The sequence below is a fragment of the Phaenicophaeus curvirostris genome, chromosome 2 (genome assembly GCF_032191515.1).
Source record: "Phaenicophaeus curvirostris isolate KB17595 chromosome 2, BPBGC_Pcur_1.0, whole genome shotgun sequence".
NCBI classification, from domain to species: Eukaryota; Metazoa; Chordata; class Aves; order Cuculiformes; family Cuculidae; genus Phaenicophaeus; species Phaenicophaeus curvirostris.
In genome coordinates this window covers 20276263-20302666 of record NC_091393.1, presented here as the reverse complement: position 1 = coordinate 20302666, position 26404 = coordinate 20276263, and the positions used below count along the sequence as shown (strand labels likewise).

Sequence of the window (26404 nt, the reverse complement as noted above, 5' to 3'; positions counted from 1 at the left end):
ACCCATAGTTACTGACTCGTAACTGTCTCCATCTTTATTCCTCTTTGGTCTACATATCAGGTCTACATAATTCAGGCATACTCTACTCATCCAGCAGTACATCACCTTCTTCATGTATTTAGTCTTTTCCTTAAAGAGTTGGGTGGTGGTAACATAACTTTTTTTAAACAAAAATAAAATGTATTATACATGTGTTAATCAAATGAAAACTATTGTTCTGAAATGTTACCTCTGTCCATTAAAATGTATATGTAAATCCAATTTAATTTCCACATCTTTGTTTCAAACTACTCAAAGGAAGAGATGATGCTGAACCCAGGATATTCTGTTAGCTTGTTTACTCCTTCATCTGATATTCTCTGATCTCCAATGTCTGCATTGTGTTCCAAAATCATAAACCAAAATTGTACTGTTGTTTCCTCAGCTGAGGCACTTGCTGGAAATTTCAGGATGTCTAATAGATTGAGATATTATTTTATTACACAAATATGAATCTCTGGGACATATATCTTCTACTTCAAGTGACAATAGAAAATGTTTAAATGTTTCTTATGCTAAAAAGTTCTCAATTCCAATATTTCTATTTGGGCAAGATTGATACTAGACTCTTGCTGAATAAAAACCATTTCCTCTGTTATTGAACAAAGAGTTGCACATCTAAAGAGAAGGAATTGAACTCATACTGATATTAATGAGAATTGTTTTAAAGACAGTATCACTTTAATAAATCATATTATAGCTTATTCAAAATACTGCAATATATTTGAAACAATTAGATTTGAATTAGCTTTCCTTTAGCTGAATAAATTCCAGAAAACACACAGCTAGATATTTCGAAGTTGAATTTTTCTGTCTTCCAGATCCCAAGGTTTATAAAATAAACTGTAATCAGAAGTAAAACAGAGAGGTTAGCTCAACCTATGCAACTCGAAATCAGTGATTAAGTCTGCATAGACAGTAGAGTTGACAACTATTGGGGGTTAATCCAGCAACAGTGTCCTAAATTTTGCTACTCTTCTAACTGGGACAAAATATTGAATTATTCAAATTGCTATCACTCTCTTGGCACTAGTGCAATTAACTGCTGATTTTAAACCCATGAGAAGTCACCCCAGTAGTACTGCTGTCTATGAGATGTCACACTGTTTTGTCAATGTCTTCTGAACATAATACTACTTGTTATGAAGAATGGACATAATTTAAGTATTAGGAATTGCATCATGGCCTTGGTGGTGTCTTTAAAAAATGGAGTTTTCTTCTGGTTACCTTTTTGTTTTCTTTGCTGCTGTCCAAAAGACACAAGCTACTTCCTTTCTCAAACCTGGGCATTTGTAATGCATGTTGTTCAATCAAAGGACATCACCTTTACTTATAGGGATGGAAATGAAGATGGCAGCACAGTATCTTAATGCTTTTCTGATAGAAGCTGAGTTTTGTACTTCGGGAGAATGTTTCAACTCTATAGGAACTCCGAACGTGGAGGTATATGGCAAGAGTCTTACATAAGTTAAAAGTCTTTCTGTCATCTGTACTCCAGTCATCATCTGGAGACAAACTCAGGAGGGACTATGTTGAATTTGGCTGTGGGTTTGGGAACAGTCACAGGGGAAGGAAAGACAAGCAAGGCCACACACTGCTCAGATTAATGGTTGGCAGTCTGCTCGTGGACCTGTTAAATGTAACTGTACAAGGTCTTCTAAAAGCAGGGAGTGGATTTGATAACGAAGGTGACATACAAGCAGTGGTTCCTAACTCAGGGCTTATGTAAGTACACATACATACATATATATATATATATATATATATGTATGACAGAAGCCTGTAGTTACAAACAGCCACTCACCAACTCTCCTGCTGAACTACGATGTGCCTCCAGAGACCCTTATTAAATTATTAATGCATCTACTGCTAATTTCATCATGCAGACTGTGAATTTGTCTTTCTACATCAAGCTCTAAGGGAAGTTTGTAAGAAATATAGAAGTTGTCAGCACATGAGAGTCAACACATTACTGCTATGCTGCAGCCATTTATAACAAAACTAAAATGAGCACTTACTTGTTTGGCATTAATTTAATGTCCCACTTAGCTCCTATCAGACGTAAATAGCTGCTTCATCCATTTAAGCATTTCTGTTGGTGCACATAATGAAGTACTCTGTACCTGTCAAGTAAGCAGAATTCATAACTGAAATAAGAAATGGATGAGGAAGTTTGATGTTCTTAATATTAAGGCTCTACAGGCACAGCATCAGCCTTTTTTTCTGTCCACAGGTGCCCTGCTGTGAGGTTTACCTTTTATCCCACCCTGCAGAGACCATACGAAGACATGACAAGTTCATATATATATTAACGTGCCGAAATTATTTCTAAAAGAAATATCTGTTCAACTCATGGCACAATTAACAACAGCTGTAGTTGTCAAACACATTCAAAACAAAATAAATTAGCCAGCCAATCTCTTGATATTTAAATGTTTTTTATGCTCTCTATTTTAGGAAAATAGTTTAATTTTAAACTGCATTCTAGTTATGATCACCCTCTCTTGAGGAAATTTCTTATGAGAATGAATGGAGGTAATGAGTACCATTAGTCACTGTCATTAGCATAAAACATTAGAAACAACAATATTTATAACAGGCTATGACATGACAATTAAAATATGACTTTCACTTGTGTGTGCTTTGGCTACAGCTGGTTGCTATTTTCTAAAGTTAAACTGATAGAAGTCTGGTAATGGTATATTTAATAGCATGTTCATCATCAGATCTAATTGTTTTCCACCACAGGGTATGAAGCTTTATGTCCTCTATCAACCCAAAACAAACAGCCATACTGCTTAATGGCTGTTCAATTAATGTTTATGGTGCTACTTTTACAACCAAAGTTAAAAGACATATAAACTCCGGGAAGCAATTTAAGAACCTCAGAAGCTTAATGGGACTTCAACCAACACCAAAAATTGCTAAAATGCATAGAAGGTCCCACACTTGAGGGTGTGAAATAGAAAACATTAGTCAGCATTAGAGAATTTTTCCAGGGCAGTCAGACCTTCACATCGGAAAAGATGGTTGAGTGACTTTAGGTTGGCTGTCTTGTGATTGCTGTTCATGCTGGGTAAAAACAGAGAAGACCTGTTCATTCCAAGTTGCATTAAGGTCAGACTCTGTTGCCTAATTTGCAAAGTTATTCCCCTGAGAGTGATTTGCCCTCAGTAACCTAGATGCTTTCCACCTACTCATAATTCTTTCCCCTATTTAGCAGAGCTCATGCTGATTAAAAGGAAAGAGAAGTTCAAAGACAGGTTTCTCTGTTATTGCCTTGGCGCATATTAATTTTTGTCTCTCCCTTTTGTACTAAGCCTGTAGAAAGCAATGTAAAACTACTGTAAATATGTTTTCACTGGAGAGCTGCCATTATTCTAAATTATAAAAGTGAATGATTCCTGGCTTGTGCTGTTATTGTATAGAGCAGAAATATATTCATTCAGAGCTTCCCATTTTAATTCTAGTTTCCTGATCTCTAGCTTTTAATGATGCATTATAAGCCTGTACTTCTCTGACACCTAGGCAATTAATCATTGACACTCCTCAGTCCCCCAGATTAGCTGGACACAATTAGACAAGAAAGAACCAGACTCGAGGGGTGAATGTTTCTTTTCAGAAGCTACACATTTTTTTCACACCATAAGCTCTCCTTGACATTCATTGCTGTAAATATATTTTCATAGAACTGCTGTTACTCTGCCTTTCCTCCCACCCTCCCAGGAGTTTTTGTAGATCAACATGATGTTCAGAAACAGGTGAAAAATGCTCTGTGAAGTTTAAAGGCTGTCAAGCCTTCTTGGCAACTTCCCTGCAAGAGCACAGCTGAGAAATGACAAACTTATCACCTGACTGGCTGGTGTTTAAAGCTGACTGCTTTTGATTAGGATGCAATGAACCTTCCATTCTGGAGTTCATTTTGTTTCATAAGCACCTCTTCACTGAAAATTATGCAGATGAATTGATTTGAAATTCATTAGTGTAATGCTACAGTTTTATTATTTGTTGTAAATATAGGCATCTTTTATGGTTTTACAGCACATTTAGAAGAAATTCAGGATGGTTACAGACTTACTTTTATTTCTCATGTATTATTGCTTGACATTTAAAAAAAAATCCAATAATAATACATGCCTGTGTTGCAGTTACTCACTTGTTCATTGCTTCATTTGTACTCACACTCTATTTCCTCTCTTCTCCAGTGGGAAGAATTAGATGAGAGCAATCCTTCCTACTCAAGGACAAAGAACTGTGTCCTCAGCAGGTAAGTTGAGCTAGAAAGTAAGTTACTGTGAACTGCAATGACTAACTTCTTTAATCGAAAACTCCTGCACTAAATTCTATGCTACAGGTTTTGTGATTGATACCTCAACAGCCTGTGCTGTGGAAAAGCAATGCCACTAGAGGTACATGCATTAAGCACTGAATTGTTCTTTCAATGTCATCCAAGTTCATGAGTTGCAATGTGAATGCTCTGAGAAGCTTGATACGCTTTTATCTTCTGACAGCCTTTCAATTATATGTCCTTTCACATTATTATGTAACTTCCAATGATCTGCACTGTGGACCTCAGCAATAAAAATCCATTTCATGGCTGAAGAAAACAACTTCTTTGGTCAGTCAGTTTAGACATAGAGGGGAAGAAGTGCATTTGACCAGAAACTAATGCTGAGTGGAGTCAGACGGTCAGGTCAATAAAAGCTAAAAATAATATTTGACTTTGAAAGAAAAGAATGTTCAGGATGCAGATCAAAGGCTGGAATCAGCCCTAACCAAACATTTCTCTCTGTATCAGTGTTATAAGGAGTGTGTGAACCTACATGCTGTGGGATGGTAACAGATGTAGCTGCAGAACTCACCTGTAAGACTTATGACTAACTAACAGCTTATTACTAGAGGGTCAACATTGTCTTATTTCTATTAGATTCAGATTGAATATTCTCCAATATTTAATTCGACCTACCTTTAGAATATACATACACATTTTATCTTCTTATTTGCTTATCTTTTTCTCATAGATCAAGAGTATATTGCATGAGTACAGCAACATATCCCAGTCATTAGATTTCTAAAATAAACAAGCAATTCAATGACTAAGCCACCAGAGGAGAGAATCAGCAGAGGTTATAGAAGTACAGAAAATCCACTTCTGGGAAACTCCATAGGGCAGTTTCCATAAAGCAAATGCTCATGGAGAGCTCAATGTGAAGGCCTTAAATGGCCTGTTCTATCACAGCAAAGCTCTTGTGCATCAGGCTATTTTTTTCTCTATGTCCACTTTTCAACCTCTTGCAGAGTACTGAGCACAGAACAGGCTTACTTTGGACTCCAGGGACAAGCGTATATGTTATGTCTTCTGTTCCCTCAGATCTACAACATTCACTTAATGGCATGATGTGATGTGATGTGATACGATACAATATGATACACATAATCTATGACTGTTAATGTAAGTATCTCCCACAACTGAAATTTCATCTTCTGTTCCTTAAAAGTCTAATTATTAAGGTTGGGATTAATTTCACCCCACCTCAATTATCTAAAAGACAGCTACAGTGTCTGTGCTAGGCATCTAGTCTCTTTTTCTGAACAGTAGAGGGCAATACATCCCACTTGTTTTGGATACATGTGAAGATGTGTCCCTAAACTGCCCTTTGGACCTGAATTGAGTATATATGCGCATATAAACAGCTGAAAACCAAGAAACTCAGAAAATGTAAATGAATTCATCTGCAAAGCTGCTGTACCTTGGCATTTTATTATGAAGTTCTGGCTTTCTCACAGTGGGGAAAAATCAGACTTCCTCCATTTTTCTGTTCACCTCCTAGAAATATAAGTAGGTCTGTCTTCCCTCCGGAAACACTTTTTCTCTTATTGAAATCTGAAGTTAACAAGCCAAAAGGAATCACTGCTCTGAGTTTCCAGGAATACTAAGTCATTTTCTTTAGGCAAAGAATGAAAATGATTACCTACTTCCAAGTCTCACTTTTAAGCATTTTAGGAAGCGTAGTTAAATATTTAGGAGATTAGGTTATAAGTAAAGGTATTCTGGTTCTGATGAATAGCATTTTGTGTGACAAAGAGCAAACAGCTTCCTCTTATCCTTCCATTTGCTATGTGCAAAGCAGAAATAATAATAGAGGCATCAGTTTTCTTATTCCACATTGCTATAATGTGAAAAACGTTTCTAAGGACCCCACATTACTGCTTACAAGGTGTTAACCTGCTTATCTATAATCTAGGTAAAACCTTAAGAAACCCGCATGTTTTCACCCATTTCTTTATCTCACTCACAGCCTACTTAAAACTGGAGCATGGGTACCGTGATCTAGTGTTTATTTCCACCTCCTGAAAATTTACCCACTTTTTCTGATGTTCAGATATGCGTTAGGTTTGAATAGCTTGTGGCCACATTCTTTTAGCTCTTTCTCTGTAGAGAACAAACCTAATGCAAGGCGTAGATAAAATTTTTGTCACCATTTGCAGATTGCAAATCTAAAAATAACACGGGCTAAAAAGAACACATGATTACAAGGAATGGAGTCCTGTAAGAGGACTTCGTGCTGTTCTGCAGTGCAGGAGACTAAGCTTCAGGTCTGAAAGGGAAGGTTGTACCAGAGGTGTGGGAAGTGATGGTGTGTTCAGGATTGAGGCAGGTGTTTGTGCTGCCACTGCATGTGATCTGCTAGAGCAGCTGCAGAGTAATCCCACATTAGCTATTGATACCACTTTTGCTAGTTATCTGCAACCTTCTGGACATTGCTAGCTACCTCAACAAAGACTGAGAATGATTGTTTTTTCATATGCTATTTTTCTTTTTAAAACAAGCTCATTTCTAATAACTAAATGCAATATCTATATCTTTATCTAAGTCTGTAATTAAGCTTATTACAGAAAAATGCAACTTCCACATAAGTATTTAGTTTGGAAGACTTAGGAAATGATGATTTATACTTTTCAATATTATTAGATTATGTTCTGTAGTAGATACAAGAGGACATAGCCTATAGTTTCAGGACTCCTTGCTATCCTTCTCTCCGTAAGAGCTCCATAAATCTGGATATGATATCAAATTAAATATCTGTATGTGTCTTAAACACTAGTGGTATGAATCTTTTCTGGTATTCTGTTTTCCATCCAAATGTCTACTGGCGTAGATTTATTTCCTTTCTTACAATTTTTTATTGTCCCATCATTTGTAGCAACCACACTACAGTAATGGAACCGTATGAATGTTAATAAGTGTATTTCACAACAGCTCATGAAGATACCAAGATTTTTCTAGATGAACAAGTGGAGAACAGTGTAAAGAACCCCAGAATCTGCAAAATTCAGTTTTAACATGACTATCTCAATGAGTTAACTCATCCTGAGAGGAGATGATTTCTACAAATATTGTGCATTTTTAAAAACTATTGCTTTATTCAGCATACTGCACAAATATAGTTTGACTATTTTTACGTTATTTCTGTGAGAAAGATGATTAAATATTGTATTCCTTTACCACAGAAAGAGGGCATAAGAACTTTAGATACACTACCAAGCTATCCTGTATGAAACTAATATGCCTCAGGTACACAAGCTCTCTTCCAAAGGCAGACATAAGGTGAACTAGTTTAAAATAATCCTATTTTTTGCAGACTGAGGTAAGCTGAATTATCTCATGCTTAACAGGAACTAAAAACATACAGATGAATACCACAGCTCACCTGACAGACTGGAAGATCTCTGTTGAGTCTGTGTGCTGACATATCCTAGAGAGGGTAGTAAAGGCCAGTCCACAACTCAGGGCTCTGCAGATTCCCAACCTGAGGCTCAGTCCTTCAGATCCCACTGATTTATTGCAAATGATGTTGAACACTCTCAATCCTCTGAACACCATTCAAAAGGTACAATACTTGCCTAAGGGCTTCAAAAATCTGAAAATCAAGTCAAAATTGGGCAGACATATTAAATTAAAAACACAAAATTAGTTGTCACATTAATATTTTAGCTTAAATGATTTATGTATATTCACACAGCATCTCTGTGACACAGGGTTAGTCTGGATGGCAGAAAAATCTGTGAAGACAATACCTCCTAAATTCTGCAAGCAATGAGATAAAGCAATTACAAAAATTAATAATTTTCTACACAGTTCTGACACATTCCTGTGCCCTGCAAGAAATATGTAGAATGTAAGAGCATATGATCATCTGTTTAGGGTCTTTAATGTGATGAATAAGCACAACAAACCAAAAATAAGGAAAATGAAAAAACTAATTACTAATTTTCATTTTTTTAAAACTTTTAAAACTTTTTTTTGTAAACTTACTGTATGGAACGTCAGTGATAACATTTAAACTCAGTTTTCTCATTTAACTTCATACTTTTTACAACAGTGCAAATTTATGAAGTGCTGCCTTCACTACCTTTTATCCACCCGTAATCATCTACTTCAGATGAAGCCTCATGGTCCTTGCACAATTGTATGAGTATCTTTTTATCAATGCAATAAAAAAGAAGTGTTGTGGCAGTGAATCTTATAAGCACCAACACTCTGTATGCAGATAATACAGCAAGGTAATTATATTAATAGTAAGCAAATTATTTCTGAGTGCTGGTATGGATGACAATTAGAAATTGTGAGAACAAGTTGGGTTGGAGTTGTATTTCATTTCTTGATAATATTAACATAATCAGGTCTATGAGAGACTAATAGACTAATTGAAATCAGTTCTTATTAAAATCAAAGGATCAAGAGATGATTTGAAGGTTTAGCATGAAGACAGAGTTATTTTTTAAAATTCATTAGTTAGTTAGTCTCTTCAACAAGCCAATGGAGAGACAATATAGTGTTTTAGAGTACCTGGCTTAGGTACCCTGAATTATTTTCTGTAAGCAAAGACCACTCCACTGAATGCATAGGTACCCTAGGTACTTGTAGTGGCAAAAGTTAGGTATTGAACATGCTCACTATTTCCCCAAATGCTACACTAAGGTAATTTCACATAAAAGAAAAAGATTCTGATCGGTGGGGTAGGGCAACAGGGATATTTTTGTATAGATTCTAGCAAGTTTAATGTCTCATTATGTTCTTTGGCTGTCTCATCATATTCTACAAAACAAACAGATTTTCATGGCAGCATCAAAAAATAATTTCTGGGACCCTCAGGAGAATTCCCCCTACCAAAACCAAGTTCCTGTTACAAACTGCAGGAGGCCCCGATTTGCAGACTCTGTAAGCCCTTCCCTAAATGTAGAAACATGTTCCTATGATGGAAAATGCTATGTAGGTATAAACATTGGGTTTGCAAAATAAATGGTTAAAACAAGCCAAGCACTCTGAAGTCAGATAAATATGAATTATGAGCCGGTGAAACCCTCATTCGCTCCTTTCATATATAGATTTGATGTAGTCTTTATAATGGCTGAGTTAATTTTTTTTTCTGCTTGATTTCACACATAAGAAAAGGCACAGAAAGAATAGCTATTCAGTATTTCTTTTATCCTCATTATTCAATGTGTTGTTCCTTTATTAATTTACTTAACTCTATTCAAAGTCCTTAGTATTTTCCTGACAAAACTACGAGTTTTGTGGTTGGCTTTCTATGACACTTATGGCTATTGTATGTGAATGCTTCATCAGTGTGACTGATTTTTATTACTTTTCTGAGTTAATAATAAATCATTAATCCCTGTTACATAACCTGGGAAATCCATCTTTTAAAAAATACCTAACTCTAAAAAGCACTTTTCATAGTCAGGCACAACTCCTGATGACGCTACTTGCAATTCTGATGAAAATCAGATCCCAGGATTTTCTGTAAGACCTCGAGAAATACTGCATTAGTGAGCTTTTTCTTCAATCAGTTTGCACATCAAACCCTTCTGGTAAAGCTGCTGAAGAAGAATATAATCCATTCCTTTGTTTCAGTCAAACTCAGCTGTTTGGTCATGAAACTCGTTCCGCTTTTCTTGTAACACAATTTACTGCACAGACCCCAGAACCTGGGAACACCAGTGGTTCTATGTATAAGAGCCTATTCGGGCACTCCGTCCTTACATATTACCACAGCTGCCTGTTAGTACATTAGGCAAGCCCGTGGAGTTAACAATATGAGCACTGGGAAGACAAATCTGTGATAGGATCACTCTGATGTTATTTAATTTGCTAATACAAACAGAGTATCTACTCATTCTACATATTTCCCCTGACCCAACCACCATGCACCCCAAACATCCACTTCTGGATCTGATAGAAAACAGATACAGGTCAGGATAGATTCATGCTCTGACAAAAGAAAGTAATTCTTACTCTCCTGTGCGTGAGAAACCAGTAGTAGAGGGTACTGTAACACATCTTGCAATATACCTTCACAGACATTTGCTGATAAAAGAAAAGCTTATTATTTTGTAAATGAACATAATCTTGTATATTTTGGAACTGTTTGGCATTTTGGTCAAAATCCTTAGACTGAGCAGATACCTATCCCGGAGAAGTTTATTTGAAGTGAAGACAATTGCATTTATAGAAAGTACTGATGATTTTACTGGTAGATGGTATTACCAGCCCTGCCAACAGTATATTTACAAAATAAATGAGAGAAATGGAAGCATGGCATATTAAAGTTGTATAGCTTATTTTGGAATTCTGTATTTTATATGAGTGAGCTGTGAATGAAAATGAGACATCCACATAAATCCAGATGAAGAACCTAGTGCAAAAATGATTTTAAATAAATCCATTTTCTAGATCCTAAAACATATTCTTAGGGTTAGTTTTTGTGGACTACCTATCACAGAGCCATATCTTACTTCCATTAATTTAGCTAAGTAGACTCCAAAGTAAGGAAAAAAACACAGCTCTGAGTCTAAAAATATCCCTATGATATTCTAAAATAGAACTTTTCTTATTTCTAGAATTAGAAGCACTATGACATTTAAAAATATGGGGTCTAGTCGTATTGTGCTCAGTGCTACAGGGAATGCATTGAGTATTATGAGGAGTCTAAAGCCCTTATCAGTGTTTACATATCTATTTCTTGTTCATCAAAGACATACAGCCTGAGAAACTTACCATGGTAACAGGTGATGCAGATATAGAGAAATACAGCTATAATGCAAATGGAAAAAGAGAATAATAACAGGCTTCTTCAATATAAGCTTTTCATACGTATGTATGTATGCGCACTACATGCATACATTCTGTTAGCTGCTTCATCCAGTTGCTTGGTAAAGCTCAGCAGGCTTCAAGTGATAATATAATTGTGTATCTGCAGCACGGATGAGAGAGTTCAGTTCTCAAAACAAATCACAGCTCCAAATACATCCTATGTTTCATTTTTTTGATGCAACTTCTCACCATCACCTGCTGCTTTCTTAATTGCACTTTATTACATTTCTTTGACCTGCTGAGTGACCTTAGCCAAATCATTCAGCTTCACTGTTTTTCTAATTCTCTATTACAAGGCAGAGATTAAAATGCTTGCTTCCTTCAGTAAGCATTTTGTGTTCAATGCAGCATTTTTTTTTTAAGTTCCGTAGGTGTTATTCAAGCCTTACAAGAGCTATGCTTTATTCTTAGTCTTACAATAATAGATAGCTGTCTTCTTTTCTTTCGAATGAGCACTAAATTCCATGAAGCATGTATCCCACAGGACTTCACGGCAGTAGTGGGCAGCCCATTTTTGCCTGATCTGCAAACAAGTTCAGTCACACTGTCATGAATACGGAGTCATAAGTGAATGTAATAAATCATGATACAAAACATCCACACGATTCATTCTGTTTATTATGCAGCAGTAAAGAACAAAGAAAACACCCAGGATGCTAAGAAGTCATAAATAAGCATCTCAGTGGTTTGCAACTCTGACTTGTCAGTGATAAAACAGCGTGAAGGTCCTGTGATGCAAGGTCATATACAAAGGCATTTATTGTTTTCAGGTGAATAAGCCATCCACCATCAGCTAACACACCCAGCATGGCAAGAACAGTGCCAGACATGGTACAAACAGGTACTCTCACACTTTATAATAACACTGTATAACAAGGAACTATACCTCAATTACATCAATAGGGCATAGCAGTAACATAAAGGAAAAGGAAACATTGTTTTCAAAATTAATTCTATTCTTATCAGGACACTCAAGCATTTCCACTGTCCTACTTGTAAACCCAAATATTGCTAAAATATATCAAAAAGTTCTGATCATTTCTATAAAGCACCTTAAAAAAATTCTTTGGGCATACACAGGTTTTACAAAATCAACTTCAGAGTCTTTTCTTTGATTTTTTTTCCACTTTTAATATGTGAACAATGACCCATACCATTATAGCATGGATATGATCTTTCTCCAATAAACCTTCCTTCTGATTTGCAGTTTTGAAATATAAAGCCTGAAATTGCTTTCTCAAAAAATCTTGCTGTTCTCTAGTAAAGCATCCTAGATGTCAAAGATAATTCAATTATTCTAGAAAAGGACATTTACATCTTTTAATAAGTACTAAGGTCAGCCCTTTGTTAGGACTTATATAAGGAACAAACCACCTTTGAAACAGTGATATGTTTTCATAGTTTAGAAATCTGCATTTCTTATGCTTAAGTTTACAGGAGTTTGAGAGAGAAAACTTTGTTGCAGATATGCATGGTTTAGAGATGTATTTAATAAATTTTAAAAAGTTCTGCTGGGTTATAATATAAGTGACTTAGTCAACCAGGGATTGTGAAATGAGAGAAAATCCTTCCTGTACTCATACCAGGAACCATAGTTAACCTTTCAATTTTCCTGTTTCGGAAAATAAACATGGTATACAGCATGTCTTCACTAAAAGACATCAGCATATTCATAAGCAAAGCTCATAATTTGCCTAATAACTACATAGATCAGCAAATCTTTCAGTGAGGATCATTTTCCTTAATGTCTCCAAATGAATGTTAGCATCTAACCTACAGGACCAGAAAAAAACCCAAAGCAAAAAACCCCCAAATCCAAAGAACTGAAGAAAAAGGAAAAGTTTAATGATTTCTAGGCTTTCTGTCAGGTCCCAATGAGCCATAATAATGACTAGAAAAATGTAATTAGCTAGCAGCAAAGTGGAAGATGGTGATTTTCTTTGAATCCATAATTGATTGGTTACCTGTGTGCCTTTCCTGTCTCCATAGACCAGTACAGTAAAATGGATAATGGGATATGTTTTTGGTAACTCTTGGGTTCCAATAACTGATGGAGGTCATAAAGTGCATCTAAGTTTTTAATGGTGGACAAAAAACTTCAGAAGACATTAGATTTATTTTTCTGTTTAGCATTCAAATATTTTCAGCATTTCCTGTGATTTTTTTTTAACTAGGGTTCTTCTTGTACTTCGGTTAATGTTGGCCAGAGAGGATCACCTGAAATAGTTACAAATATGGCCTTTGTTCTTTTGACATATTTGTAATTACAGCCCACCAATTCAATTTTTCTAAGGTAAAATTTTTGCTTTTTTCTGATATAAAATTTGTAATCTCATAGTAATTTTTTTTCACTTCTACTTTGTTAAAATCCATCTGCAAATGAACTCTGCCTTCCTGAACCCTAAAATTACATACATTCTGATATTGGAATAAATAGGTTCTTTGTCACATAGGATGAATTTATAACCTATTCTATAATTCTGACTGTATGAACATTTCCCAAAACTACTTCATCATCTTACAGTCTTGAGCCATTTACTGTAGTTCCACAGCATTATAAAAGAATTCATGTTATATTTCTGAAAAGAAATAATATTTTCTTTAATATCTTTGCTAGGAAGTTGTTAGTAAATAGATTCTATGAGGAGATTATAATTTTATTTAGATTTGGTATTGCTTCAGAATATTACAGGAAAAAATCTTTCTATATATATGTGCTTAGGAAATTTAGGTTAAGTTTCTTGGATATTACCTTTTAATTTTAGATAATTTTTTTTTCATAAAAGCAGAGATATGTGCCCGTAAACTTTACAGATTATAAGATATTGCTAAGTAAATAGTATAGAGGACACTGATATCCAGTGATGTCCCTATTTAGTCTATATACAATCCTGACTTAATTTACTTTTGCAAGTTAATACAATATGGAATAGTAAACTTTCTAAGATGTCTCTTTCTTAATGGATATTCTTCTTTCAAAAGCTAACAAAGACTTTTCCTCTCTGACATTTAGCTTACTCTATAACTCTCTTTTGCCACTATTTATAATTTTCTAAACGCATCATTTGATTCTCACAAAACTTTGGATATGACTACTTAGAAAGACAGTACCCAAAGCAACACTCCTACTGTTAATCATGAAGAAAATACATCATTAGTAGAGGAATTTATTTTTAATTTGACACAACATATCACTTGCTCGTTGATTTTAACCTTCTGGTAATAATCCTGGCTTCTGTTTCATGAGGACTGACATAAATCCATATTCTCATGATAAAATGTCAAGCCTTTTAAGTGGTGCACTCATACGTGTGCACTATCCTGATTCTAATGGAACTCAGTTGCTTTACTTAAACCCAGTCCCAGCTGTGGTCTGGCAGCTCCCTAGCAATAGAGAGATACAAGCTTTTCAAATCTGTTGTTGTTAGTGACCAGGTCTTCGCATCCATTCCTTCAGAACTACTATAGATACAGCAATCTGTTTTACATGCACTCACTCGCTTTCACTAGCATCAGTGTTACTCGATTTAGAAGTCAGCACACATTCAAGCATAACGCAATAATTATTGGGTTATAGACTGAACAGGGCATGTGCAGTAAGAAGTATCTCCTAGCTTTATGGATTCTGAGTGGAGGTTGATGACCTTGTTGAGCTAGAAAAACATTTCAATAAACTTTGAGGTGAGGTCAGGTATACTGTAATTCCTAAGGTTCTTCATTTACTCGTATAAATATTTAAGATCTTGTTCAAATAGTGTAAGATAAGCTGTATAGGAAAGGAATAGTTACATCGCTCTACTTCATTTTCTCATAAAGGTTGCTACTGTAGGGATATCTAATTAATTCTTTCAGTTACAGTGGCTTTTGAATATCTGCAAGAAATCTGCTAGACAAAACAGTCTGGGAGTGCAATTTTTCATAATCTGTTACTTTTCCAGGAGCTTATCTCTGGTGGTGCAACTCTGTGAGTTTTGCTCCAGCAACTGACGATGCTCTCAGCCTCTTGGCGCTTTCACCCTACTCTGTTTCTAGCTGGACATGAAAATTGCTCCCTCCTCCTCCTCTCACAGAAATTTCCGGCAAATTGTGTTCAGTATAACATATGAAGTTACAAAATGTATCACTGTGCCATCCACTCCGCTATCTGATCACCTTTTCAACAATGTGGACTACCAAATGTTGCATAACTCATCTCCAGAAATCATCAGTTTAGAAACCTGCTCAGTGATTGTATTCATAACAAATATTTTTGGAATGTGCATTGTTTGCAGCTAAAATGAAGTAGCCTAGCTTTTTAGGGCAATTGGGGTTTTCACCCAGGAGTGCACACATTATCTACTACGTCATGAAAGCAAAGAATCTTTCAAAACTAGACAGCTCCATTTAAAAAGGAAAAAAAATTAAGAAAAAAAATTCCTACTTTGTATGGGAATTCGTCCAAAGAAACTGTGTAGCTGGTGATTAGCGTCTTGGGTTACCTGTAGCACGAGTGCAGTTCTGTGTTTACTGATGACACCTGTAAGTTTTCAGAACCTCTGAATTATGGCTGACCTGACTGATGGATGTGTGAAATACATCACAACTTTTCATGGAAGACCTAAAGGTGACTGTTAATTGGAATAAATGGATTCTCTTGTTACTCTTTCACAAACTGATGTGAAAGATACTTTCTAGTTAGCACAGAACAACACACCCACTCAAGGGTAACTTTTCATACTAATTTCCTGAAAATCAATAGAACAAATACTTGCATAAACTCTGTTTATATGACTTATTAATGTACTTTTTAAAATTAGGTTTTATATGAGACTATTTCACAATGCATTATTTTATTGACATATTCTGCATTTTTTTAAATCTATACAAATTGAGCAACAAAGCTAGTGAAGGGGCTGGAGAACAAGTCTTATGAGGAGCAGCTGAGAGAGTTGGGGTTGTTTAGCCTGGAGAAGAGGAGGCTGAAGGGAGACCTCATTGCTCTCTACAACTACCTGAAAGGAGGTTGTAGAGAGGAGGGTGCTGGCCTCTTCTCCCAAGTGACAGGACAAGAGGGAATGGCCTCAAGCTCCATCAGAAAGAATTTTTTCGCAGGAAGGGTCATTGGGCACTGGCAGAGGCTGCCCAGGGAGGTGGTTGAGTCACCATCCCTGGAGGTGTTTAAGGGACAGGTGGACGAGGTGCTGAGGGGTATGGTTTATTGATTGATGGGAATGGTTGGACTCGATGATCCAGTGGGTCTTTTCCAACCTAGTGATTCTGTGATTCTGTGAAATAATGCCTGTAAGATGGACTTTGAGATAATAAAGGACACTGCTCTGCTATGAAACTGTATTTAATGGAGTCCATCCTCCAGGAGTTCACATCAGTTACCCTCACATAAAAATATGACGCACAAGTAAGAAATTAATTTTATGTACTTTGCCTTGGATCTCACTTAGATAAGGTATGACCTGCTCACACTTTTATGTAATAATCTGAGTAAGGCATATGGACATTTCCTGAAATATAATAAAAGCTATAATGTATAATAAGCTATAATCACAGTTACACCAATATGAAACTTTATTTATAGCAATGGACAGTGTTTTTCCTACCTGTATAGATATGACATATACTGGTTGAAGCATATTTGTGTAACTGTATGCGGGGTGCGTAGATGGAAGCTTTTTACTGTAGTGGTATGCTCACACTGATGTGACTAATATAAAGACAAATCTTAATGCCATGTTTTATTACTTTGGCGTGTAAAGTGGTTGTAACACATAAATCAATTTATAAAGGTCTTGAGGCAACCCTTTGGAGAGGAAAATTAAGCCCTTTATTTCTTGTTATACAACACAACTTGTGGTTTGTAAGTAACTGTTGAATACACCGATAGCAGGAATATGTTAAATCAGCCAGACCACAATCATGGGAAAAGATGCCAGAGTAATAAATGTGTCTGGGATTGTGTACTCGGTGTGCAACATCATCAGTTTTGTTTATTAACTCTTATTTAGTTTAACAATCATGAGAGAGGAAGAGAATTTGTACTTTTTGTGATTAAGCTGATACTTATGAGTGAGTGGACAAAGTTGCATCTGAGCTGAATTATTATTTTTTTTTATCTTTCCAGCAATGACATTTGCCTTTGATTGGAAATCTCATATATAATCTAAAGTATATATAGGAAGGTTACCCGAGATACACCTATACATTTAAAAGTTTTTAACAGACAAATATAGAAAGTTATGCCTTCTTCCATGTATGGCAATACCATTAATATCTCTGCCATTCTAAAATGTAAACCCCACAAACCTATCAAGTGAAAAAATAAATACCAAACCTCCTGTCTCTTTATAGTTACTTTTGTCATAGGAAGAAATGATAAATATTTTGAGAAGCAAAGGTAAGCCATTATTGTATCTTTCTGTGTCACACAACCTTTTTTTTAAAAAATGTAGGCATGCTTTTAATAAACATCAGCTCTTACTTTTGGCAAGAGCAGTTATACAGTGTACCACCTTAATATCTACCATTATAAGGCTAGACAAGAAGACTTCTGTTATTTAAATGAAGGGTATTATACCATGTAAAAGCAAATGTTTTGATTGCCATTATACTACGATGGTATTCAGAGAAACATTACTGAAAAGAATTATTTTAAAACTCTAGCTGAAAATGTTCCTGTGTGTTAGTGAAAACAATGCACAGATAAAATTAGAAATAAGAATAAAAACCCTGAGATGCAGCAGAGCTTACCTGAACACTTCTTAGCAGATCTGCTGCTTAGCTGTCCAGTGCCTGTGAGTCCCTGAAATAGTGAGACAGAATAAACTCAATGTAACCATCATGTAGCCTACTCAGTTCATATTAACACTTCAAAGGACAAAACATACACTTCATAAACTATTCAAAAAGAGTTAGCATGCAACTCCAGCTGCAAGAGATTTTGTTCACAAACTGAACAGCAATAGGCCTGTGCTTTATTCTCATCAAAAAAGTAAACCAATCACATTGACAAAAAGCCACCGTAAACAAAAAGACTGTATTTAAAGGATTAACAGTTTTGGTGTCCCTACTATCAGGTCTTCTGTTCTTTTCTTTTTCATCAAAATTTAGGTTATATATTTGTTGTTAGCAAGAGTTGCATTACTATTATTGTTAATTTTAGTTCTGTTTATTACCTTGAGGTTTATATATTGTAGAATAATTTTGTTGTCACTAGTTAATGTTAATTAGTTGTTTTAATAGCCTATATACCTATTTGTTATCTTTTGGTAGGTTTACTTTTTTAACTATCAGTAAATTAATAACTGAGAATATTTAACATTACTGTTGCATACTCAAAATTACACTATTATTACCTGTTTAACGTTTAGTCATCCTTTGAGTCCTGCGACATATTTCCTTAATAATCATCAGCCATCAAGTCTGATAGTCTCAAAAGAAATATCAGCCCTCTAAACTGCCTTCAAGGGCGGTGATATTTAGCACTGAAAATTACAAATAAAGTTTTTAAAGTTGAGTACCAGCAACTGGGCAGTGACACTGATGATTTGTTTATCAAGACAAATTGTTATATACTACGAAAAATGCAGTCAACGCACTCTTCTGAGTGAAAACAAATAGGTGAATCTATGCAATGCTTACATGTTGAATGGGATATTTAATGTGCGGGGAAACTCAAAGGTTGAAGAACTAGCATTTAGACAATCTAACAGTGGTAAGCAGTAATCTTACCTCTTTAAACTCCATTACATTCTCACGAGAGACATGCTAATACAAACAAGTCAATCAGAGTTTGTGTTTAGCAAGATCAAGCTTAGAGGATAGTTTAAAATCCATTTATTGTTCTAAAGCATTTTTTTCCATTAACATGTTATACATTAGTGGATACTAACCATGATTCATGTAACAGTTTAGTTTGTTAACTTTTAAATTATTTAACAACCAGAAGTTATTAATACAACTTTTAAAGTCTTACACAAAAAATCTTAAAACAGGCTTGGGTTCATTTTTGTAATTTTTATATAAAAAACATTTTAGGCATCTCTTGAAAAAGAAATAAAGCAGGCATTTAAAGCTAGAAAACAAGTAATCCCAAATTTAGTTTGTTACAAAAGGTTTCAGCTTTATTGACAAATTATGGCAAACATATTTGACAAAATTATGGTTTCCTATTTAGAGAAGCTTACACATGGAACTTTATGTGATTTTTTTTTAACAAATACAGGTTAAAACACTGAACAAATTCAGTTAGCTACATACATACAGTAGCTGCTTGTTTTCAACCCCATTAAAACAGCATTTAAAATTAAATTTACAAACTTAATATCGAACATCTTAATCTAAACTAACATATATTAAAAAAGACAGGTTAAAACATCTTATCTACAGCTTGATTATTGTCTGGTTCAAAAAAAAAAGAAAGAAAAAAAAAGAATCATATTACAGTCTTTCAGCAACCCTAAACAAAAACTCAGCCTTAGCTAGTATGTAGAGAGACTCAAGATCTGTAACAGTGTCATGCGTTTTAAGTTACACACAGCAATGAATACAACCAACAGAACATCAACTTTGAATGGTTTATAGACAATGCTTGCCAAAGGTTTTTTTGTCTCTGTTTTTTTAAGTCCGTGTTATAAAATAAGACTAATGCCAATGTCATTCCAATGTTATAGGAAATACAAGTAGTACATAGGATAGTAATGAGCAGTAATCCCTAGGATAGAAAAGAAATGGACTATTACTTGTCTTGTTGCTGTTTATGTGGAGACCACAGGCTATTAATTGTCTTTGAGATGAGGTCACAGATGAGGAGGACCTTCAATATCTACCATAGGGGTGTTCCCTGTAACCCCCTCTGGCTGACCTTGGAGGTGGTGCCTTTAGGCTGGAACGGGTTGTGGCCCACTCTTCTTGTGCTAAAAACAGAAGAGAAAAACATATTTTGTAAATATCTAAACTTGAAAGAACAAAATGATGCCACTGCTAATGGCTGTCAGATTCTCAACAGTTTTGGCTGAAAGCTTTAAAAAAATAAAATGAGGATGGTGTTACCATCCATTTCTTTATCCTCCCACAAAAGCTTATACTTCTACTTCTTTACACAGGCAACTTGTCTATCTCAGGATGAAAAAAACCTTCTACTTCTTTGATTTCAGTACAGAATGAATACCTAGTGTGGTGGCAGTACAGTCAGCTCTGGAAAAATCATTTCAGTAGTCTGCCAGCACAGAATTTATTTGGAGTTTTGAGTTTCTAGCATTCAAGCTAACACACCAATGTGAATAAAGTTTAATGCAGTTGGTATGTTAATAAGATGAAGATTTGTATTATGAAACGATAATTCAAATTCATTTGATTTTTCACTTTCATTTGAGACCAAAAGAAAGAAAATAATGGAATAAAAATAATGTGCAGAAATAAAGTTACTATATTAAAGCAAAAGAGTTTTGCCAAATAGTTTTTACTTTGCATTATCTTTACAGTACTTTTTAAAATTAGTATGAATAAAATATACTCAGGAACAACAAGTTAAAAACTATAAGGTTAGTTCACTTTTCACAAAGCTTCTACAGATTTCTCCCCACCTCTCTATCTTTAAGAACATATTTCTGGAAGCTGAGCCTTCCAAAGGAACAAACAGGAAGCTACCTACAGTTGTGGTCCAGCAGTGGAACATCAGACTTGAACTCTCTCCTGAATCAGCTAGTGGATGATCTAATGATGTCTGGTTTTGTCTTCCACTGACTTCAACTTATCGCACAGTGATTGAAGTGGAAATGCAGAAATCATAGTATAAGATCTATCTTATATGACAGCATAACACAACATTACCCCTGTTACAACAGTCCTAGAAGACATCTGACATATACACATTCACAAGAAATTTCAAGATTTCTACGTGCACCTCTAAAGTTGCTTTGCCTATGTCTTTGTAATGAAATAGAGAAGCTATTCTAAAATCACTGTTGTAAATGGTAGTTATTTTCCATGTTATTTTATTGGTGATCAGCATGTTTGTATTACAGGTATGTGTAGAATAGTGATGTTTGAAAAGTATAAAAGTAAGGATCAAGATTTCTGATGCTAGGGAAGAAACCCCCTTTTTATGGTTCATGAAAGAGACTGAAAAGAGAAGGATGTATAATACATAGAATACATAGGTGCCGGATCCTGCACTTGGGGCACAACAACCTTATGCAGTGCTACAGACTAGGAGAAGTCTGGCTGGAAAGCTTCCTGGAGGAGAGGGACCTGGGGGTGTTGGTTGACAGCGACTGAACATGAGCCAGCAGTGTGCCCAGGTGGCCAAGAAGGCCAATGGCATCTTGGCTTGGATCAGAAACGGCGTGGCCAGCAGGTCCAGGGAGGTTATCCTCCCTCTGTACTTGGCACTGGTGAGACCGCTCCTCGAATCCTGTGTTCAGTTCTGGGCCCCTCACCACAAGAAGGATGTTGAGGCTCTGGAGCGAGTCCAGAGGAGAGCAACAAAGCTGGTGAGGGGGCTGGAGAACAGGCCTTATGAGGAGCGGCTGAGAGAGCTGGGGGTGTTTAGCCTGGAGAAGAGGAGGCTGAGGGGAGACCTCATTGCTCTCTACAACTACCTGAAAGGAGGTTGTGGAGAGGAGGGAGCTGGCCTCTTCTCCCAAGTGACAGGGGACAGGACAAGAGGGAATGGCCTCAAGCTCCGCCAGGGGAAGTTTAGGCTGGACATTAGGAAAAAATTCTTCCCAGAAAGGGTCATTGGGCACTGGCAGAGGCTGCCCAGGGAGGTGGTTGAGTCCCCTTCCCTGGAGGTGTTTAAGGCACGGGTGGACGAGGTGCTAAGGGGAATGGTTTAGTGTTTGATTGGAATGGTTGGACTCGATGATCCGGTGGGTCTCTTCCAACCTGGTTATTCTATGATTCTATGATACTGACCTCCTTATTGTCCAAACTTCATTATAAAAAGGAATAAAAACATTGTAGATGTTAAGAAAGAATTAATTCCTCTTTGCCATTCACCTTTGAAGTTTGAAAGTTGCTGCTGGGTATTTTTTTATAACATTTAAAGACTTTTAAGATTTTAAAAAATCTCCCTGAATAATAAATGAAATTAATTAGATATGCACTTTCATTTAGTAGGAAAAAACCCACAATAGCCCACTTAGAAAATTAGAATATATACCATTTTCTTACCTGACTAACTGGAGTATGATTTTGCTACTGATCTACAACCACAAAAAAATGACCTATATTCCAGAGACTCTAGGATTGAGCAGAGGTAACAAAAATAGTTTGACCAAACCGAAACATATTAGTTAATGAGCCTGTTGTTTTTCAGTGGGTGTGGTTTTATTGCTGGTATTGTTTTTGCTAAGCACTGCTGACTTTTGTGGCCAGTGAGCAAATAATTTGCTGAGTCTACACTAAAATACTGAAAGGTTAAACCAAGTATCAGAGATGGCTTTTGTAAAAAAAGGAAATATATATTATAATGCTATATGAAAGCAGAAAAATGAAAATATAAGATATAATAAAGGCTATTAAAATTCTGAAAGCTACTGCTTCTCTGCCAGATGTCTTCTCTGCAACTATATTTTATTATTTTGTTGCCCTGGGGTGGAGGGGAAAGCTTGGGGATGGTAATATCAGCTGCCGAGCTGAAGTAAGGCTCAGACTAGCTAGCATTAGGAGTGGACCTCTCTGGAGAAGATTTGGTAGCAAGTGCTCTTGCTATGGAACAAGAAACATTCCTGTGGTGATTTTCTTTGGTGCATTCCATTTATTTTCTTTTACTTTGAGGTGCTCAGGATGTTCTCTTATTGAATACCAGGAGTTTTATGGTCACACGAAACCAAAGTTTACTGTGGAAAGCTATTGCCTAGAGAGCTGAAGAAGTGGCAGCCAACAAGATATAGTTCTAAATCCTCGGGTCTCTCATTCCTACAGGAAATCAGTTCTCATAAAAAGAATTTAAAAATTGTCCCTCTGCAGTATGTTTCATTATACCCTTTAAAAATGGTATTTTGCTGTAAATGTGCTGCAGCTTCAATTACCCTTTGCTGAAGTGTCACTGAATTTGCAGAGAGGCCTTGGGGAGAACTAGGATTTAGATAAAAAAAGGAGAAGCTTTATTTATATAAATGAAAATGACTAAAGTAGTAAAAATACTCACTAAATGTACAACACAAAGACAAACCAATTTCTTGTTCCCTTCAATTCACCTCCCTCACCTCTGGACTGAAAAACCTTCATATAAAGGTGAAACACATAGTCTTTCTGCCAGTACTCATATAGTAAAAAATTACTTTATATTATCCATTGGAAGAAGTTGTTTTTCCTTGACGAACAGTGTTCTTAAGGTAAATTGCTGCTGGGGCTGCACCAGCTTCTGATACAGAACAAGAACAAAAACCTAATTTGTGGTACAAGTCTCTTATGCTCTTTTTTTTTTTCCAGTAACATGGTGGATCTATTTGCTTGAATTACACTTTAATAAGATCACGACCAATTTATATCTATTTGATAGTACCATCATTAACACATAAGCAGGCGGTTAACAGCTAACAGCTCTTGTAGATGTTGCATGATAGACTCCACTGCATTAACAGGTGAATCCATAGCCAAAACATAGATGGAACTTTTGGGATTAGTCTTCAACTGGAAAAAACATTGGCCTCTACCACTCACACATCAGTAAAGGATTTTGTATTTATCGTGGAGAAAGCAAGATGATATGAGGCAACTCTATAAAGAGTCTCTGAACCACAAGATAACAATAAGTTACAAAAGCCAGCCATTCTGAAAAAAGAAAATCATATTATTAGTGTTCTTTTCCTCCATGGAATTTTAATGAAGAACAATATAACTGAATCCTAGCAATTAAAGGTTTCTTGATCTGCAAATTTGCTCTTTCCTATCTTAATTCCACAATTCCAGTACTCCAAGGTGTCATCTTTTATTCAGCATCATGGGGGTCTGAAAATGGAAAGCGCTGTCTTCGGTAATAGTCTTGAAGGATCAAAGCCATATAGACTACGTCAGTACTCACACAGAGATTTGGGACACTCGTTGGGTAACAGAAGGGTGTTCTCAGCCCAGATGGACAACTGTACCTGGGCTGCATCAAAAGAAGCGAGGCTAGCAGGTCGAAGGAGGTGATTCTGCCCCTTTATTCCTCTTCTGTGAGACCTCACCTGGAGTATTGTGTCCAGTTCTGGAATCCTCAATGTAAGAAGGAGATGAAACTGCTGGAACGGGTCCAGAGGAGGGCTGTAAAGATGATCAGAGGGCTGGAGCACCTCTGCTATGAGGACAGGCTGAGAGAGTTGAGGTTCTTCAGCCTGGAGAAGAGGAGGCTTCAGGAAGACCTTACAGCAGCCTTCCAGTAACTGAAGGGGGCTTAAAAGAAAGCTGGGGAGGGATATTTTATAAAGGCTTGCGGTGATAGAACTAGGGGGAATGGCTATAAATTGGAGGAGGCAGGTTCAGACTAGATGTAACGAGGAATTTCTTCACAATGAGAGTGGCAAGGCACTAGGACAGGTTGCCCAGGGAAGCTGTGGCTGCCCCAACCCTGCAGGTGTTCAAGACCAGGTTGGATGGGCCTTGAGCAGCCTGATCTAGTGGGAGGTGTCCCTGTCCATCGCAGGGGGTTGGAACTGGATGATCTTTAAGGTCCCTTCCAACTCAAACCATTCAATGATTCTATGATTCTAAAAGACCCTTCAGCCATTCTGGTTCCCAAGTTGAGTTTCTGTGTTTCAATGTGAACTTCTGCTCATTATATTTTATTTCATGCAAGACAAATGAGAATTGAACCTTGTTCCCTCACTGCTTATCCCCTAGACTATGGACATATTTGATCTTCATAAGGTGACATGTTAATGAAATGGAAATTGACGGAGATTTCAGGTGAAGAGCAGGTAAGAACTGTAGTCTGGGAGAGGTAATCAAGAGAACTGCTACCAAGTCTGTAAATCAGTGCACCCAAGAGCTGAAGGAATATGCAGGGCTGTCATTGTGGTTTAACGCTGATACCTTTTATTCCTTCTAACTCCCATGAAAAGAAACCCTGTGAAGTCTGACCTATCTGCTCTTTCGGTGATATCCAGCTTGCCATCCAGTCCTCCTGCTCTAGTAGACACCTCTGTTCTTTTCACTTCTGTCACCAGTGCTATGAGGTGTCAAAGGCTGAGATTGAAAAGAAATGCTCACAAGCTGCTTAATAACTGAGGACTGAAGGTCCAGGAATTTGGGGTTATTGCCAACAGGGTCATCTCTCAGATGTTGCCATTCTTAGCTAAGAAGAAATGACAGGTGCTTCACTTTCAGAAACTAAAAGTTATGGTGGCATGATAGAAAGGCACGACGGTCTGCAGCTGAGGAATCTAAGTGTGCTTGGGCATGAAGATTGCTTTGGGTGCAGTAACAAGTGTCATAGCAAATTTTTTTGAGGCTACTTTGATACAAAATGTGAAGTCATAGGCACAGCCCTTTTAATTACACTCGATAATTTTTTCCATTTGCTATATGCTCCTTGTGGATCTATATTGGAAGCTCATCTTTAAGATACTTAGATTATTTGCTATTATCACAGGCAATCAGCACCCTTGATTTATAATTGATTGAAATTATTTATTAGTATTTTAGCACTGCTTTTTACAATTCCGATTCAATTTTAAGTTGCTGTGTTCACTGAGTTATATAAATACTTCCAGTATCTATCACAGACATTGCTGATATATTAGCTGAGACTATCTTTAAAGGTTATTGTTTGATCACTTGCTACTAGACTCAACAGCTCTACTATTTAAACATAGAATTTAAGTTAGGGTTGTGGGGTGTTTTTAAACTGGAGAGTTAAAGGAAAAAAAAAAGTTTACAGTATTTTCAACCTTTGAAATTCCTTTGAATACAGGGATCACTAAATGGAATAATTTACAACAGAGACAAACACACATTATTTTGTTCCAGTCTTATGATCTTACCTGTATAACATTGAGAGCACAGAAAAATTCCTAAGGATCCATATACTGAAATATTGTACCCTAAGTAGTGGCTATCATCCCATGCTTAAATGTCTTCTAGTACAAGATTCAAGAAAAGCACATATTCAGAGCACTTTTTTTTCCTACTATTCAGTCAGCATTTTGCAACCTTGTCATGGAGTTTTTCAGCATTGAATAAAACTTTCACAAATGCAAAGAGGTCAACAATAAAAGTAATGAAAAGGCA

At 36.3% G+C, this 26404-nt stretch overlaps 1 protein-coding gene across 4 annotated transcripts in view; it reads right to left on the bottom strand.

Annotated features, from left to right (window-relative positions):
* Positions 1-485: 485 nt before the first annotated feature.
* The window catches only part of KHDRBS2 (KH RNA binding domain containing, signal transduction associated 2), a 358444-nt gene continuing 332525 nt past the window's right edge, over positions 486-26404 (bottom strand). The window contains exons 9-15 of one of the 4 annotated variants that reach the window (XR_011336927.1): positions 19930-20103; positions 17939-17990; positions 7752-7961; positions 6016-6155; positions 2058-2162; positions 1844-1954; positions 486-882 (exon numbers count right to left, since the gene is read on the bottom strand). Coding sequence is in view for 1 of the 4 variants with exons in the window: in XM_069851484.1 (XP_069707585.1) it covers positions 20006-20103 (98 nt within the window). In the remaining 3 variants the exon portion in view is untranslated. Of the gene's footprint in view, positions 883-1843; positions 1955-2057; positions 2163-6015; positions 6156-7751; positions 7962-17938; positions 17991-18543; positions 18673-19086; positions 20104-26404 lie in introns of those variants that run through there. The other 3 variants (XR_011336928.1, XR_011336926.1, XM_069851484.1) reach the window with 3 other exon arrangements.